Source organism: Urocampus carinirostris, chromosome 11 (assembly GCF_059441175.1).
Source record: "Urocampus carinirostris isolate Australia breed hairy pipefish chromosome 11, RoL_Ucar_1.0, whole genome shotgun sequence".
Classification (NCBI taxonomy): Eukaryota; Metazoa; Chordata; class Actinopteri; order Syngnathiformes; family Syngnathidae; genus Urocampus; species Urocampus carinirostris.
Window position 1 is genome coordinate 5,392,619 of NC_142359.1, and position 17,188 is coordinate 5,409,806.

Consider the following 17,188-nt stretch of genomic DNA (forward strand, 5'->3'; position numbering starts at 1 on the left):
CCTGACTTGTTAACCTGACTGCCCATTTTGCACATCTGGTTAGCTACTCCTCTTGCACTATCGGCACTATGGTAAAATACTATACGTAGCCATAATACAATACAACTTTTACTTATATCTGTACATTCAAGGAAACAGGGCGGGTCAAATGTATCGACATTTCGTTCTGTATACACGTGTACTAGAATGACAATAAAGTAGATCTGAATCTGAATCTGAATCTGAATGTTTCCCCTTCTTTTTGCTGTTACTTCAGCTGTTCCGATAGAAACTAATCAAAGACAAAATTGGGACATGATCCAGAATGAGGAGATGAGCTGAAACTGTCATTTCTTGCGAAGTATCAACAATAAGTGGGACAGAATCATGAAGTGGAACTCACTTTATTGGATATTTTAAACTTTTTTAACAAATAAAAAACGAAAAAGTGCAAAATGATTCAGCCCCTTTACTTTCAGTGCAGCAAACTTTGTCCAGAAGTTCAGTGAGGATATCTGAATGATTCAATGTTGATCTAAATGACGGACGGTGATAAATGGAATCCACCTGTGTGTAATCATGTCTCTGTATAAATGGACCTGCACCGTGATGGTCTCAGAGGTCTGTTTAAAGCGCAGAGAGCATCATGAAGAACGAGGAACACACCAGGCAGGTCCGAGATACTATGATGGAGAAGTTTAAAGCTGGATTTGGATGTAAAAACATTACCCAAGCTTTAAACATCCCAAGGAGCGCAGTGCAAGAAATAATATTGAAACGAAAAGAGTATCAGATCCACCAAGATTGGGCCGTCCCCCTAAACTTCCAGCTCGTACAAGGAGAAAACTAATCAGAGATGCAACCAAGAGGCCCATGATCACTCTGGATGAACTGCAGAGGTCTACAGGAGAATCTGTCCTTAGGACAACAATCAGTCGTATACTGCACAAATCTGGGCTTTATGGAAGAGTGGCAAGAAGGAAGCCATTTCATATAAAGTTTTGTTCAAAGATTGCCACAAGCCACCTGGGAGACACACCAAACGTGGAAGAAGGCGCTCTGGTCAGATGAGACCAAAATCGAACTTTTTGGCAACAATGCGAGACATTATGTTTGGCGTAAAAGCAGCACAGCTCATCACCCTTAACACACCATCCCCACTGTCAAACATGGTGGTGGCAGCATCATGGTCTGGGGCCAGTAGGGACAGGGAAGATGGTTAAAATTGATGGGAAGATGGATGGAGCCAAATACAGGACCATTCGGGAAGAAAGCCTGATGTGTAAATATATATATTTTTTATTTTTTTTATATACATATATGTGTAACCGCGGTGTACCTGTCCCACCAAAGATCCACATTCACGCTGGACTGGATGATAAGGTTTTTATTACAGTTGCTGCGAATGAATGAGTCACAACACGTGGTAAGCTTCTCTGCTGGCTTTGATCTTGTTGGCAGCTCGTCGTAGACTGCCCAAAACATATCAAAGAGCTTTCTTTTCAGTTTACATAAAATACATTTTAGAATATCAACCATCACAATACATTTTAACAAGAGATCGTATAGTGTTTTTTTAACGTTTACAATGAATTCAACATATTTTTCTTCAAACTGAATTTTAACCAACATCATCCTTTTTATATAGATGAGAAAATAGAAATGATAACAATAACGAGTGTGAGAACGGGTACAATTTACCTGCAAATGATTTGGTCACAACACAACACGTGGTAAGCCTCTCTGCTAGCTTTAAACTCTATAAGGGGAATTAGCATTTTAGCACAACATGCAACGTCCGGCGAAACTAACATAAAAGGCGACAGAAACAAAACGAAAATAAATCCAAACAGATTGACAACATCAATCACATTCCTGTGCATGTTGAGAGATTTGTCAGCTGTGGTTTTAATGTTTAAAATTAACTTTTTTGCGGAGCACCAAAAGATCGTGTCTTACCGTTGGCAGCTCGTTGTAGACTGCCAAAAAACCCCCACCTTCCTGTCGCAAAGTCTAAAGCCAAACCAAACCTTACCACATACCAGCAGGTGGCACTGTTGGACTCATCAATTGCAGGACACTTACACAAAAACTATACAACATATTTCAGCAGGAATTCCAATAAAACAAAAGTTATTATTACACCCGTTGAATTCATGAGTCATAGTGTTAGCGCCATCTAGGTGAGCATCATATGACATGTGAAATGAATACAATATTTTTTGACCTACAGGTATTTAAATGCAGGTTTATATGATCATTAATGCCTTTTTGTGTATCATTTGCATCAATATTGTTTTTGAAATAAAGTTTTTTTTTTTTTTTTAAATCATACACATTGTCCCTTTAAGAATGAAAGTGTTTTATATGACTCTTCTTATTGGATGATCAGGATTTTTTTTTATATCTAAAGCCATTTTCAGGTTTTTCCACTTGAAATGGTGTGTAACGAAACAAGTTTTGGGCCCAATCCCATTTCTCTCACTCGGCCCTGAGAACCCTCCAGTGAGGTCCCTCGATAGAGGAGTGCCCTCCGCGGGTGGAGTGCAAAGTGGAGATGGTTTGGACAAGACTTGCAAGGTTCCACCCCTGTCCAGGAGATGGCGGTAATATTAATTGGCTGTAGACCTTAGTGACGTAAAGGCCTACGTCACATGTAAACAACTCGAGTCTCAACCTGTAGTGTGTCAGCTGGAGATTTCGTGCAACGTTAAAAATGCCCGCTACAGCTGTGTTATTACCGATTGCCTGAAAGCTCATCATCTTTTCCGTGTCTCCAATCAACGGAGGAGAAATGTGCTATACTGAAGACAGCTTCGGCGCTATGTAGTGCTGATTCATCTTTACAAGGTACGTACACTCATTAAAAAAAATGACCCGTTCGGTCAAATACAGTAAGAGTTAACATACAATGCACGTTCACGTAATACCCTATGTTTGTGTAGACATAAATGGCAATCTACTTATTGGTATCTTAATGCCATTTTATGACATATAGTAGGGGTCTTGAATGTGTGACATGACGAAAAGTAAACAAACACAAGAACAGTCCACCTGACCCTTAAGCTGACATAATATCGTCACCAAACTTCCCTGTACGACCCAAAAACCTTAGTTCATAAGGAATTTAATTCAAAAGAGTTGTCATTGGATATAAAAAAGGTCATTTCAACATTTTTTCATGATGCTTACATCACAGTTAAAGCGGTCTTTTTCTTTTCTATGCCCACATTTATGTCTAAATTGTTTGTTATCTATTGTGTTCCAGAGTGGCTGTCCCATAAGCGTGGACAGGTTGGACAGGAATGTTCCCATCCTGTGCTTATGGTTGGATGTGGAGTCAGAACTCATTCAGGACTTAAGGTTGAGCAAGAAGGTTATGTGGGCCCTGCAGGAGCTGCTAAAGAGGGAACAGGGCCGTGGCTGGAGGTCCTGATCTACGTGTACTGGCTGGCCCACGCTCTGTCCTACCGTGTGGTGTCACGGGTCTTCAGGGTTCCCAGGTCCACCGTACAAAGAATTGTCCACAGTTAATATGGAATAAATTGCCCAAAAGCCATATTTTAGGCTCTTTAAGTCAGACCCACATTTGCATTATGTGCTTTTCTGCATTACTATTCAATAAACATCTTCATTTTGAGTAACACCTTGGTGGTTTATTTCATAATGATGTGAGATACTGTGTGTGAACTATGTGACTGTTGGACAGAAAACAACTACAAATCACTCCAGCTTAAATAATAGTTTACTTTCAGAAAAACAAACTCACATTGGGCCAAAATACATAATAGTAAATAAATAATGTGTCACAAATTTTAACAAAAATATACCAATACTTCCATGAAGCTGGGAAACACAAACTGGAACTTCATTGAGTTCTTAATAAAATAAAATATTTTCCTTTTATAAAACAAAGGGAAACATTGCAGAGATGTCACTGTTCTGGAAATTTGTCCACGAGCTTCCCAAAAAGGACAGGAACCGCTCAGTTTTGGCCACAGTTTCTTCGAGCCTTTTCCTCACTCCGGCAGACTCCGCTTTCAAAAAGTCAAGGAGTGTATTGTGCTTCCTTTTTTTTCTGGGTGATTTGGGGTTTGGCGCCGGATTAGAAGGTGCCAACGACGTGCCCGGTGGTGTGGATGGCGTGGTAGCTGTGATGGTGACCAGCTCTTCCACGGGACGTTCTACAGTGGCCTTTAGGTTGGGTGGAAAAAACAAGAATTACTTAATGCTGATGTATTATACAAAAACAACTGTGTATAGGGTGCTCAACAAGTTGATGTGAGACAGGAAATTATAGGATGTGTTCTGGATAAGTATTTGATAGTGAATAGATACACAAAATTGACATGTTATTCTTATGGCTGTATGAGCCTTCTATTGGCCAGCATCACATATGCTTTAGAATTGTCTCCACATTTGGACAACATTTTGAGAAGGTAATTAGTTTACTTAATATGTGTTTACAGAGAAGGCAGTGGACTATGTGATAGTAGTTTGTTTCAACTGTATTTCCACGTGAAATTCGGAGACATTACTCATAATGCATGATGAAAACTAATGCATTCTGATCTCACATGAAAGAATCATATTGTAAATAAAACACGACACTCGAAATTGTGTGCAGTAAACAAGCGCTTATGTCCAGAACGGTATTCTGACTATGCTCCTTTAGCGACTGGCCATGTACAGTAGATGTAAAAGGACGACTCGTTTAAGATAAAAAAAGGGATGGGCTGAACCGTGATTTTCTGCACAGTTATCCTACTTTACAGTTTGTAGCGTGAAGATTTTTTTGCCAGCTCCCTTGGTAGATTAGTGCACTTCGTAAAGTAGCGATTTTGCAATGTTCGTGTTTTAACGCGAAAATACGATTTTCTATTGCATTTACGTCTAACTAAGATATCTCAATACATTTTGTTGCAAATACATGCGTGGTTGTGGAAAACTACTTACATTTGTGCGGTTCCATTTCGGGCATGTTTGTTGATGTTGAGAATTCGCAAAGCCTTCTGGGTAGTCACTTCGCGGCCAAGTGAGGTCGAGAGCCCCCTCGGTCTTGAAGTGGTTACGACATGGTTTGAGCGCACTTCTGTCGCGGACTTGAGAGGACCATTTTGACGTCACACGCAAACCGAGTGACTAAAGTGAGCGGAGCACTGATGTGTATTTTTCGGGTGTGTTTCAAAAAACTCACACAAGTGCCTTAAAAATGACGAAGAAATTCATTTTATATCTTGTATCCTTCATTTTGTGCCCCTTGGACGCAACTGGGACCGCAGTAAGTAAGTACTGTATACTTTTCTCGTTTTAAATATCGATTTTTTTTTTGATCGACATCAAATTTGTGAAAGATTTTATGCAACGAGATTAGACACGGCACTCCGGGGTGAAACATGGAAGAAAGACTTAAAAGTGAAATATTTATGATACATAATGGTGAGGAAAGACGGGAAAAACGTGTTCTGTTCACGTATTTTTTGCTCACCTTTACTCGATATGATTTGAATATTTGACAAGTAGAAGAAGCTAGATCTTGGCGTTGAAGCCGACAACACTAGTCTTCTGCAAAAAAAACCTAGTTTCCAGGTTAGAAGAAGCTAGTTTTGTGATCATTAAACTCCATTTTATGATACTTTTAAAGTGCACTTTGACCCTTATCCGTACACTTTCGATTCAGCCCAACACTGCGTTCATTTAACGTTGTTTTTATTCACCTTTCAACGTAAACTGGATACAAAAAACTAGAAATGCTCCTTAAAACGAAAGCAACACGAGAGTTATGCAACCATTTCATTTTCCTCACTAACAACTCGCTGTTCTAAGAACTGAAAAGCAAGAGAGAGAGAGGGAGAGATGGGGAAAGAAAGAGAGTGAGAGAGAGAGAAGGGGAAAGAGAGAGAAGAGAGAAAGGGAAAGCAAGAGAGATAGAGGGAGGGAGACAAGAGAGAAGGAGAAAGCAATAGAGAGAGGGAGAGATGGGGAAAGAAAGAGAGTGAGAGAGAAGGGGAAAGAGAGAGAGAGAGAGACAAGAGAGAAGGGAAAGCAAGAGAGAGAGGGAGAGGGAGAAGGGGAAAGAGAGAGAGAAGAGAGAAGGGGAAAGCAAGAGAGATAGAGGGAGGGAGACAAGAGAGAGAGGGAGAGAATGGGAAAGAGAGAAAGAGAAGAGAAGTGGAAAGCAAGAGAGAGAAAGGGAGAGACAAGAGAGAAGGGGAAAGCAAGAGAGAGAGAAAGGGAGAGTTGGGGAAAGAAAGAGTGAGAGAGAGAGAAGGGGAAAGAGAGAAGAGAGAAGGAGAAAGCAAGAGAGAGAGGGAGGGAGACAAGAGAGAAGGAGAAAGCAATAGAGAGAGGGAGAGATGGGGAAAGAAAGAGAGTGAGAGAGAGAGAAGGGGAAAGAGAGAGAAGAGAGAAAGGGAAAGCAAGAGAGATAGAGGGAGGGAGACAAGAGAGAGAGGGAGACAATGGGAAACGGAGAAAGAGAAGAGAAGTGGAAAGCAAGAGAGAGAAAGGGAGAGACAAGAGAGAAGGGGAAAGCACGAGAGAGAGAGGGAGAGATGGGGAAAGAAAGAGAGTGAGGGAGAGAGAAGGGGAAAGAGAGAGAGATAGAGGGAGGGAGACAAGAGAGAAGGAGAAAGCAATAGAGAGAGGGAGAGATGGGGAAAGAAAGAGAGTGAGAGAGAAGGGGAAAGCAAGAGAGAGAGAGAGGGAGAGATGGGGAAAGAAAGAGAGTGAGAGAGAGAGAAGGGGAAAGAGAGAGAAGAGAGAAAGGGAAAGCAAGAGAGATAGAGGGAGGGAGACAAGAGAGAAGGAGAAAGCAATAGAGAGAGGGAGAGATGGGGAAAGAAAGAGAGTGAGAGAGACGGGGAAAGAGAGAGAGAGAGAGACAAGAGAGAAGGGAAAGCATGAGAGAGAGGGAGAGGGAGAAGGGGAAAGAGAGAGAGAAGAGAGAAGGGGAAAGCAAGAGAGATAGAGGGAGGGAGACAAGAGAGAGAGGGGGAGAATGGGAAAGAGAGAAAGAGAAGAGAAGTGGAAAGCAAGAGAGAGAAAGGGAGAGACAAAAGAGAAGGGGAAAGCAAGAGAGAGAGAAAGGGAGAGGTGGGGAAAGAAAGAGTGAGAGAGAGAGAAGGGGAAAGAGAGAAGAGAGAAGGGGAAAGCAAGAGAGAGAGGGAGGGAGACAAGAGAGAAGGAGAAAGGGAGAGATGGGGAAAGAAAGAGAGTGAGAGAGAGAGAAGGGGAAAGAGAGAGAAGAGAGAAAGGGAAAGCAAGAGAGATAGAGGGAGGGAGACAAGAGAGAGAGGGAGACAATGGGAAAGAGAGAAAGAGAAGAGAAGTGGAAAGCAAGAGAGAGAAAGGGAGAGACAAGAGAGAAGGGGAAAGCAAGAGAGAGAGAGGGAGAATTGGGGAAAGAAAGAGAGTGAGAGAGAGAGAAGGGGAAAGAGAGAGAGATAGAGGGAGGGAGACAAGAGAGAAGGAGAAAGCAATAGAGAGAGGGAGAGATGGGGAAAGAAAGAGAGTGAGAGAGAAGGGGAAAGCAAGAGAGAGAGAGAGGGAGAGATGGGGAAAGAAAGAGAGTGAGAGAGAGAGAAGGGGAAAGAGAGAGAAGAGAGAAAGGGAAAGCAAGAGAGATAGAGGGAGGGAGACAAGAGAGAAGGAGAAAGCAATAGAGAGAGGGAGAGATGGGGAAGAAAGAGAGTGAGAGAGAAGGGGAAAGAGAGAGAGAGAGAGACAAGAGAGAAAGGAAAGCAAGAGAGAGAGGGAGAAGGGGAAAGAGAGAGAGAAGAGAGAAGGGGAAAGCAAGAGAGATAGAGGGAGGGAGACAAGAGAGAGAGGGAGAGAATGGGAAAGAGAGAAAGAGAAGAGAAGTGGAAAGCAAGAGAGAGAGAAGAGAGAAGGGGAAAGCAAGAGAGATAGATGACTATAACCTTAACCCTAACCCCAGCTTTAACCCTTACCCCTAACCCTTACCCTTAACTTTAACCCCAAACCCTAACCCTGACTTTAACCTGTACCCCTAACCTTAACCCAACACTAACACTAACCATGACCTTTACACTAACCTTAACCCTAACCCTGACTTTAACACTAACCTTAACCCAACCCTTAACTTTACCTCCAAACCCTAACCCTGACTTTAACCTGTACCCCTAACCTTAACCCTAACCCTGACTTTAAACCGAACCCTTACCATAACCCTAACTTTTACCCTTCCCCTTTCTCCTAACTCTGAAATAAACTAGTTCAAACCCAAAAAATGCAGAGAGACCGGATCAGTCACAGAAAGTTAATCGTTCAGGCTACCGATCAAACCAGTCTCAGGCACGTGACTTCAAATTCAAATTCCTGAGTTGTTGTTACGACTTCTTCCGAAAATGAAACGAAAGAATAAATAAAATAACAAAAGGAAAAAGAGATAAAAGAAGAAAATAAGAATACACTTTACATTTCCATACAAACAACGGGAAATAGAATTGAAATATCTATAAATCTACAAAAAAAGCTCTACACATTTAAAGGGACAGTGTGTATTATTTAGTGACCCAAAAAACTTTCATTCAGTGAAAAAAAAAACATTGTTTGGTTGGCGAGTTAGTGAGTTGGATCCCTTAACCACTAGGGTGATAGGGGCAGCTTTTTCTGTGGTGTGTCATGGGCAAGTACAGCCTGGTGGCGCCCATCGCTCTCTAGGGCATTATATGTTTCCACCAGGTCTCGAACCTGGGCCGTACGTCTTTGGCACATAATGAAATCCCTTAACCACTAGGGTCGTAGGGTGCACCATTTCCTGTGGTGTGTCTTGGGCAAGTACAGCCTAGGGGGGCCCATCCTTCTCCGGGACATATGTTTTCACCCGGTCTTGAACTGAGGACCTTTCACATTGAAGGCAAATGTGTTATCCACTGCACTCGTTGGTTGGATCCCTTAAGCAATAGTGTAGTAGGGCACCATTTCCTGTGGTGTGTCTCGGGCAAGTACAGCCTGGTTGTGCCCATCCCTCTCCAAGCCAACATATGTTTTCACCCAGTCTCGAACGGGGGACCTTTCACATGTTAGGTAAATGTGTTATTAACTGCACTGCTTGGTTGGATCCCTTAAAGAAAGAAAGGGAGCGGAAGAAAGAAATCCAAAGAGAAATAGAAAGACAGAAGGAGAGAAAAGAGAAAAGAAAGCGCAAAGGGTAGGAAGAGAGAAAGAGAAAAGAGAGAAAAGGAAAAAGGGAAGTTAGAGCGAAAGAAGTTAAAAAGAAACAGAGAGAGAAAGAGACAAAGAGCAACAAAGGAAGAGAAAAAGAGTGACACAGAGAGTGAAAGAGACAGAGACAGAGAGTGAGAGAAAAGGGGTGGAAAAGAGGGAGAGAGAGAGAGAGAGAACAAACATTCTGTCGGGGGCCGGACTAGTAGATTAAAGAGAAAGAAAAAGAGAGATAAAGAAATAAGAGAAAGAGGGAGGGAAAAGGAGAGAGAGCGGGACAAAGAAAGGAAAAGAGAGAGAGGGAGAGAGCATGAGAAACAAAAGAGATAAAAAGTCATGAGAGAGGGGTAAAAGAAAGGGAGAGGAAGAAAGAAATCCAAAGAGAAATAGAAAGACAAAAGCAGAGAAAAGAGAAAAGAAAGCGCGAAGGGTAGGAAGAGAGAAAGAGAAAAGAGAGAAAAGGAAAAAAGGAAGTTAGAGCAAAAGAGGTTAAAAGACACAGAGAGAGAAAGAGACAAAGAGCAACAAAGGAAGAGAAAAAGAGAGACACGGAGAGTGAAAGAGAGAGAGAGTGGGAGAAAAGGGGTGGAAAAGAGAGAGAGAGAGAGAGAGAGAGAGAGAGATACAAGTACAGTGTCTTTGTGAGAGGCACCTGGCTTTGGCAACATCGAGTTGACATATTTCAACCTGTTTTTCTCTTGCGCTTCTCTGAATGTTATCTCGTGGGCCGGATTCCATCCCTTAGCGGGCCGGATCTGGCCCGCGGGCCGCCTGATTGACACCTGTGGTCTCTAAGCCTTCAAAAACGAGTCAAAAATGGCCAAATTTGTCCGACACCGGGCACAGAAACGTCTGGCAATGTTTGAGGGAGGGAAATCCGCCATGTTTTTTTTTCATTTCAAATACGATAAAGTTGTCTACATCGCGTTTTTCCTTTTTGTAACGGTACTTTGGTTCACAGCCCCGGTGGTTCAGGTCTACAGTCGGACGAGGGCACAACCGGACCAGAACAACGTCTTCTTGTGCCACCTGATCAAGTTTTTCCCGCCGCTGATCCAAGTGGACCTGCTCAAAAACGGTCATGTGATGGATGAAGCCAATCAGACCCGCATGGTTTTTGAAGAGGACTGGTTGTACTCTGTGACCAAATACGTCCCCTTCGTCCCCAAAAGCGGGGACGAGTACACCTGCCGGGTCACTCACATGGGGAAAACCCGGACCTACGTTTGGGGTAGGTTGCGTTTTAAGCATGCGCAGTCACGGTTGCCACGGCGCCCAATTGGCCCCGCCCATGTGGCGCCAGCTGCGCTTGTCGACGGATTGGCTTCCCTTCTATTTAAGCTCACTGCTCTCACTCACCCTTTGTCAGTACGTCTGCGAATCTCTGTTTTTTCACGGCAAGCCCTTTTTCTCCTGCTACAATCTGTTTGATCTCAACCACGTCTGTTCACCCGTCCTGAATTACGACCCATTTTCTGATATCGACCACGTTTTTGCTCTTCTATCCTGGCTACTGACCCGTTTTTTTCCGTTCCCGACACCGCCATCGCTCGCCACGGGAGTCCCATTTCCGCGGCTGAGCAACCTACTCCCCGCGACCAGCGATCTCCGGATTGTGTGTGTGCGCTCCTTTCCCTCCTTCCCAATAAAACTGTGAGAAACATTACACAGCAAGATCTTTTTTGCCTGTCCCGTTTTTTGCTTCTCTTTGTCTCCCGCTACGACCTGTAATGATCTCGACTACGCCTGCTCTCCCGTCCCAAATTACGACCTGTTTTGATCTCGACCACGTCTTCTCTCCTCTCCTGGCTTTCAACTTGTTTCCGATCCCGACCACGTTTTTGCTCTTCTATCCCGGCCACTGACCCGTTTTTTCCGTTCCCGACACCACCATCGCTCGCTACGGAAGTCCCACTAACGCGGCTGAGCAACCTACTCCCAGCGTCCAGCGATCTCCGGATTGTGTGTGCGCTCCTTTCCCTTCTTCCCAATAAAACTGTGAGAAACGTTACACAGCAAGCCCTTTTCGTCGGTCCCGTTTTTTGCTTCTGGTTGTCTCCCGCTACGATCTGTTTTGATCTTGACCACGTCTGCTCTCCCGTCCCAAATTACGACCTGTTTTGATCTCGACCACGTCTTCTCTCCTCTCCTGGCTTTCAACTTGTTTCTGATCCCGACCACGTTTTTGCTCTTCAATTCCGGCTACTGACCCGTTTTTTTCCGTTCCCGACACCGCCATCGCTCGCCACGGGAGTCCCACTTCCACGGCTGAGCAACCTACTCCCCGCGACCAGCGATCTCCGGATTGTGTGTGTGCGCTCCTTTCCCTTCTTCCCAATAAAACTGTGAGAAACGTTACACAGCAAGCCCTTTTTCGTCGGTCCCGTTTTTTGCTTCTGTTTGTCTCCCGCTACGACCTGTAATGATCTCGACTACGTCTGCTCTCCCGTCCCGAATTACGACCTGTTTTGATCTCGACCACGTCTTCTCTCCTCTCCTGGCTTTCAACTTGTTTCTGATCCTGACCACGTTTTTGCTCTTCTATCCCGGCCACTGACCCGTTTTTTCCGTTCCCGACACCACCATTGCTCGCCACGGAAGTCCCACTAACGCGGCTGAGCAACCTACTTCCTGCGCCCAGCAATCTCCGAATCTGTTTGATCTCGACCACGTCTGCTCTCCTCTCCTGGCTTTCAACTTGTTTCCGATCCCAACCACGTTTTTTCTCTTCAATTCCGGCTACTGACCCGTTTTTTTCCGTTCCCGACACCACCATCGCTCGCTACGGAAGTCCCACTTCGGCGTCTAAGCAACCCACTCCCCGCGCTCAGCGATCTCCGGATTGTGTGTGTGCGCTCCTTTCCCTTCTTCCCAATAAAACTGTGAGAAACATTACACAGCAAGATCTTTTTTGCCTGTCCCGTTTTTTGCTTCTCCTTGTCTCCCGCTACGACCTGTTTTGATCTCGACTACGCCTGCTCTCCCGCCCCGAATTACGACCTGTTTTTATCTCGACCACGTCCGTTCTCCCGTCCCGAATAAAGATCCGTTTTTGATCTCGACCGCATCTACTCTTCTCTCCTGGCTTTCAACTTGTTTCCGATCCCGACCACGTTTTTGCTCGTCTATCCCGGCTACTGACCCGTTTTTTCCGTTCCCGACACCGCCATCGCTCGCCACGGAAGTTTCACTTTCGCGTTCAGAGCGACTGGCTTCCCGCAATCCCCGGATCGTGGGCGCAACCCTTTCCCTTTATTCTAATAAAACTTGCGAGTAACGTCACACGAGTGGGTCCTGTTTCCGTTCTGGTCCTGACACGCACGTCTCAGAACCACGCCAAAAGTTGGATTTGTGACAATCAGATCACATTTCTAACCACAGCACAGTGCCTAGCAAAATATTGGACCCCCTGAGACCTTTTCAGGGTTCAGACTTCACGCTCAATCACCAAAAACATTTTCTAAATATCGACAACTTGCGAGACACGATCCAAAAGTCGAAAAAAAAAATTTATATTCTATTTGGAACAAAAAAACTGCTCTAAACATTTGGCCCTAACACGAAAAAAAAAAAACAAGAAAACTAATCAGAGAAGCAACCAAGAGGCCCCTGATCACATCGGATGACCGGCAGTCGTATACAGCTGAGGCGGGACTATTGATTATACCCGGCATAAATCTGCTCTTCATGGAAGAGTAACAAGAAAAAAAAACCTTTTCTGAAAGATTACCCTTAACAAGAAACTCTGAGTTTTTTTAGTTTAGGTTTAAAAAAATGTGTGTGAAAACAGTATTGTTCAAACGGCCAGACCTCATATGGAGGTGGGCTGTATAGAGCCCCCGGGCCGTAGTTTGTAGACCACTGATCTGGGAATTGATATCATTGATACCCAGAGTAAAAAAAATCCCATTATAAGCCTGGAAACATCAGCTCAGACATTTTGTTTACAGTCTTCTCTCCTTCCCCAGAATCTAATATGTAACATCGACTCAGGCTCTTCTTTTGGGTAAGTAACGTTTTCTTTTTTCTTTTTTTTTTCCTCGTTTGAAAAATACTTTTTCACTCTTTCTTTTCTTTTCTTTCTCATCCTTTCTTTTTTTAGATCTCGAGACCAAGAAATCCGAGCCATCCAATGAAACCTCGAATCTCGAATGTTTATGTATTCCTGCAGCCGTCGGAACAACTCTAGTGACTTCTGTAGAAGAAATTGGATGTCTGGCGCCCTCTAGTGTTTTTTTGGGGTATTTTTTCAAAAATGTTTGACCATATATGGTGAAACATTTTCCTTTTGATACAAATATACAGTGGGACCTCGCTGCTTCGCGGTTTGACGTTCGCGGCTTCAGAGCTTCGCGGTCTGTAATGGTTAATTTTTTATATATTTTTTTTTTTTATTCGCAGATTTTCACTTTTTGGATGGGATGGGCTCCAGCCCCCCCGCGACCCGAATAAGGATAAGCGGTGCCGATAATGAGATGAGATGAGATGAGATTTTTATTTTTTATATTTTTTTTTGAAGGGGGGTTTTGGTCCCCATTAAACGCGATAACCGAGGTATTACTGTGTGGTTAATCATTTTCTGTTTAATACAAATATAACTCACAAAAAAGATCGAATGTTAGCAAAATAGCATGGGAAAAATGTCCAAAGCTAGCTAGATGGCTAACCACCTAGCTAAAAAGTAGTTATAGTTAGCTACAAAAGTAAAAAGGTAGAAAACTAAAAGCGAACTAGCTAGCCAGCTAAAAGCGTACATAGCCAACTAAATAGCGAGATAGAAAGCTAAACAAAAGCTAGATAGCTAACTTGAAAGTGAGCCCAAATTTAGCTTCATTAACTAACTAAAGAAAAGATCCAATGTTAGCTAAATAGCATGGCAAAAATGTAAAAAGCTAGCTAAATGGCTTGCCACCTAGCTAAAATGTAATTTAATAGCTAGCTAGTAAACGGGTAGAAAACTAAAAGTAAGCTTGATGGCTAGCTAGCTGGACAACATGGGAGAAAAATTTCAAAACCTAGCTTTAACGATCGCTGCATAGCTAAAAAGTAGCTTGACAGTTAGCTAGAAAAGTAAACAGGTAAAAAACTAAAAGGAAGCTAGCTAGCTAGCTAGCTAAAAGACGGAATAGCCAACTAAATAGCTAAATAGAAAGCTATACAAAAACTAGATAGCTAACTTGAAAGGGAGACAAAATGTAAAAAGTTAGCTAGATGGCTTACCACCTAGCTAAAACGTAGCTTGATAGTTAGCTCGGAAACAGGTAGAAAACTAAAATTAAGCTTGATAGCTAGCTAGCTGGACAACATGGGTGAAAAATGTCTAAAGCTAGCTTAAAGGTTTGCTGCATTGCTAAAAAGTAGCTAGAAAAGTAAACAGGTAGAAAACTAAAAGGGAGCTAGCTAGCTAAAAGAGGGAATAGCCAACTAAATAGCTAAATAGTAAGCTAAACAAAAGTTAACTGATAACAAACTATAAAAAGAGCAAATGTTAACTGGATAGCATGGGGATATAAATGGAAAAAGCTAGCTAAATGGCTTGCTAAGTAGCTAACACTTAGGGAAATAGCTAGCGACGGAGCTAAATGATAGCCAGCTTAAAAATATGCAAATTTCTTTGCCTATGAATTGGAATAAAGTTTGTTGTATTCCCGGCAAAAAGATGCATACATGAGTTTGTTTAGTACACAACTAAATTATTATTCTACTCTTGTTAAAACTTGAAAAGAGTTAGCAATACCTGAATGGTTTTTTTGTGTCCATGAAGCCCCATCAATCGGAATTTATTTTTAGAATTTCTATAATAACTATGTATCATGTTACTACTATGTTATTACCGTGTTTATTATTAAAAATGGGGTTCAACAGACTCAGTCAAGCACTAAAATGAATTTTACTAGAAAATCACAATGACCCTGGTGAGCTATCCTCAGACCTTAACTGTCCTTAGCGAGCACCCTGGAGAAACATGATGTTTTACATTTTGCGTTGCTTTCTATCAAACGTGCAATTTGTAACGGCTTCAAACATGAGTTTGTAGGTTTCTTTTGATCCAATAGGGCTCTTTTGACATTTTGGGTCGCCAACTTCCGGAACGGTCTACTTGTTCTGCACTTTCCGAATCGATCGGGTGTTGATGTTTTTTTTTATTGATATTATTTCATCTTTTTTTAAATTTTGGATGTAAAAAAATAATGTTAAAAATCTCAGGAGAATTATCGGGACGCCGCTTGGTTTATTTTATGTGTTTTAACGCTTAAATGTTGCTTTTTAGGAAAGGTTTATATTTTTATATTATTTGATTGATTTTGAATGGCAAGAAATAAACACCTCGGAATATGTCATCATGTCGTTTTTCAGAGAATGTCGTTGTATTACTCAGATGCAGCACCTCCATCATCTGGTCGCCGTTGTTTTCCAGTCTAAAGCGTCATCCCTCTCTTAAGAATCACTGATCATATTTAGTCATGGATATGTTCACAGATCCCTTAAGCACCTGGGTTTAGGGGCACCACTCCCTGTGGTGTGTCTTGGGCAAGTACAGCCTGGTGGTGCCCATCCCTCTCCGGGAAAAGCCTCCTGATCTGACTCAGATTCAGCACCTCCATCATCTGGTCGCCGTTCTTTTCCAGTGTAAAGCGTCATATCGAAATATGTCACTGACCATTTTTAGTCATGATTGTGTTCACGGTTCACCGACACCACTTCCTGTGGTGTGTCTTGGGCAAGTACAGCCTGGCGGTGCCCATCCCTCTCCAGGCTGTTTTGAGGGCGGGGGTTTTCTGCCCCACATAAAACAGAAAGTACTGGTTTCCATGTTTCCCAGTAGAAAGAGGAGCCTCTTAATCTGACTCAGATACAGCACCTTCATCATCTGGTCGCCGTTGTTTTTCCAGTGTAAAGCGTCATCCCACTCCTTAGAGATGAGCCGGGCCTATCGAAATATGTCACTGACCATATTTGGTCGTTATTATGTTCATGGCTCCCTTAAGGACCAGGGTTGTAGGGGCACCACTCCCTGTGGTGTGTCTTGGGCAAGTACAGCCTGGTGGTGCCCATCCCTCTCCGGGAGAAGCCTCCTGATCTGACTCAGATTCAGCACCTCCATCATCTGGTCGCCGTTGTTTTCCAGTGTAAAGCGTCATCTCACGATTCAGACATGAACCGGACCTATCGAAATATGTCACTGCCCATATTTGGTCTTTATTATGTTCATGGATCCCTTAAGCACCAGGGTGATAGGAGCACCACTCCCTGTGGTGTGTCTTGGGCAAGTACAGCCTGGCAGTGCTCATACCTCTCCAGGAAGAAGCCTCATGATCTGACTCAGATACAGCACCTTCATCAGCTGGTCGCCGTTGTTTTCCAGTGTAAAGCGTCATCCCGCTTTTAAGAGATAAGCCGGGTTTATTGAAATGTCAAGACACCACTTCCTGTGGTGTGTCTTGGGCAAGTACAGCCTGGCAGTGCCCATCTCTCTCCAGACTGTTTTTTGGGTAGAGGTTTGCTCCCGCACATGAAACGGAAAGTACTGGTTTCCATGTTTCCCAGAAGAAGGAGGAGCCTCTTAGTCTGACTCAGATACAGCACCTTCATCATCTGGTCGCTGCCCATATTTGGTCATGATTATGTTTACAGATCCCGTAAGCACCTGGGTTGTAAGGGGCACCACTTCCTGTGGTGTGTCTTGGGCAAGTATAGCCACTCTCTATATTTCTTATTCGATTCTCTCTCCTTCTCTCTTGTTCTCTCTTTCTTTTCTCTATATCACTGTCTAACTTTCTCTATGTCCCGTTCACTGTTTTCTCTCTTTTTAATCCTCATTTTTCCTATCTTGCTCTCAACAAGTTCTCTCTCTCTTTCTCTTTCTTTCTTACTCTTTCTTTCTCTATCTTTCTCTTTCTTTCTCTTTCTTTCTCTTTCTTTCTCTTTCTTTCTCTTTCTTTCTCTTTCTTTCTTTATCTATCTTTTTCTCTTCTCTTTTTCTCTTTTTCTTTCTCTTTTTCTCTTTCTCTTTTTGTCT

The 17,188-nt window shown here is 43.0% G+C and overlaps 1 protein-coding gene and 1 long non-coding RNA gene across 2 annotated transcripts; one reads left to right on the plus strand and one right to left on the minus strand.

The window, feature by feature from the left end:
- Nucleotides 1-3,706: 3,706 nt before the first annotated feature.
- LOC148356271 (uncharacterized) lies at nt 3,707-5,064 on the minus strand. Its single transcript, XR_015852024.1, has 2 exons — nt 4,936-5,064; nt 3,707-4,173 (listed from the first exon to the last, which is right to left on the minus strand). It is a non-coding gene; the product is annotated as an uncharacterized LOC148356271 (long non-coding RNA).
- A 49-nt stretch (nt 5,065-5,113) lies between these two features.
- On the plus strand, nt 5,114-15,507 carry LOC148356272 (beta-2-microglobulin-like). Its single transcript, XM_088348266.1, has 4 exons — nt 5,114-5,264; nt 10,130-10,399; nt 13,137-13,174; nt 13,271-15,507. Exons 1-3 carry the CDS (start codon nt 5,192-5,194, stop codon nt 13,148-13,150), a joined length of 357 nt encoding a protein of 118 aa, XP_088204392.1. The 5' UTR covers nt 5,114-5,191; the 3' UTR covers nt 13,151-13,174; nt 13,271-15,507.
- Nucleotides 15,508-17,188: the final 1,681 nt, after the last annotated feature.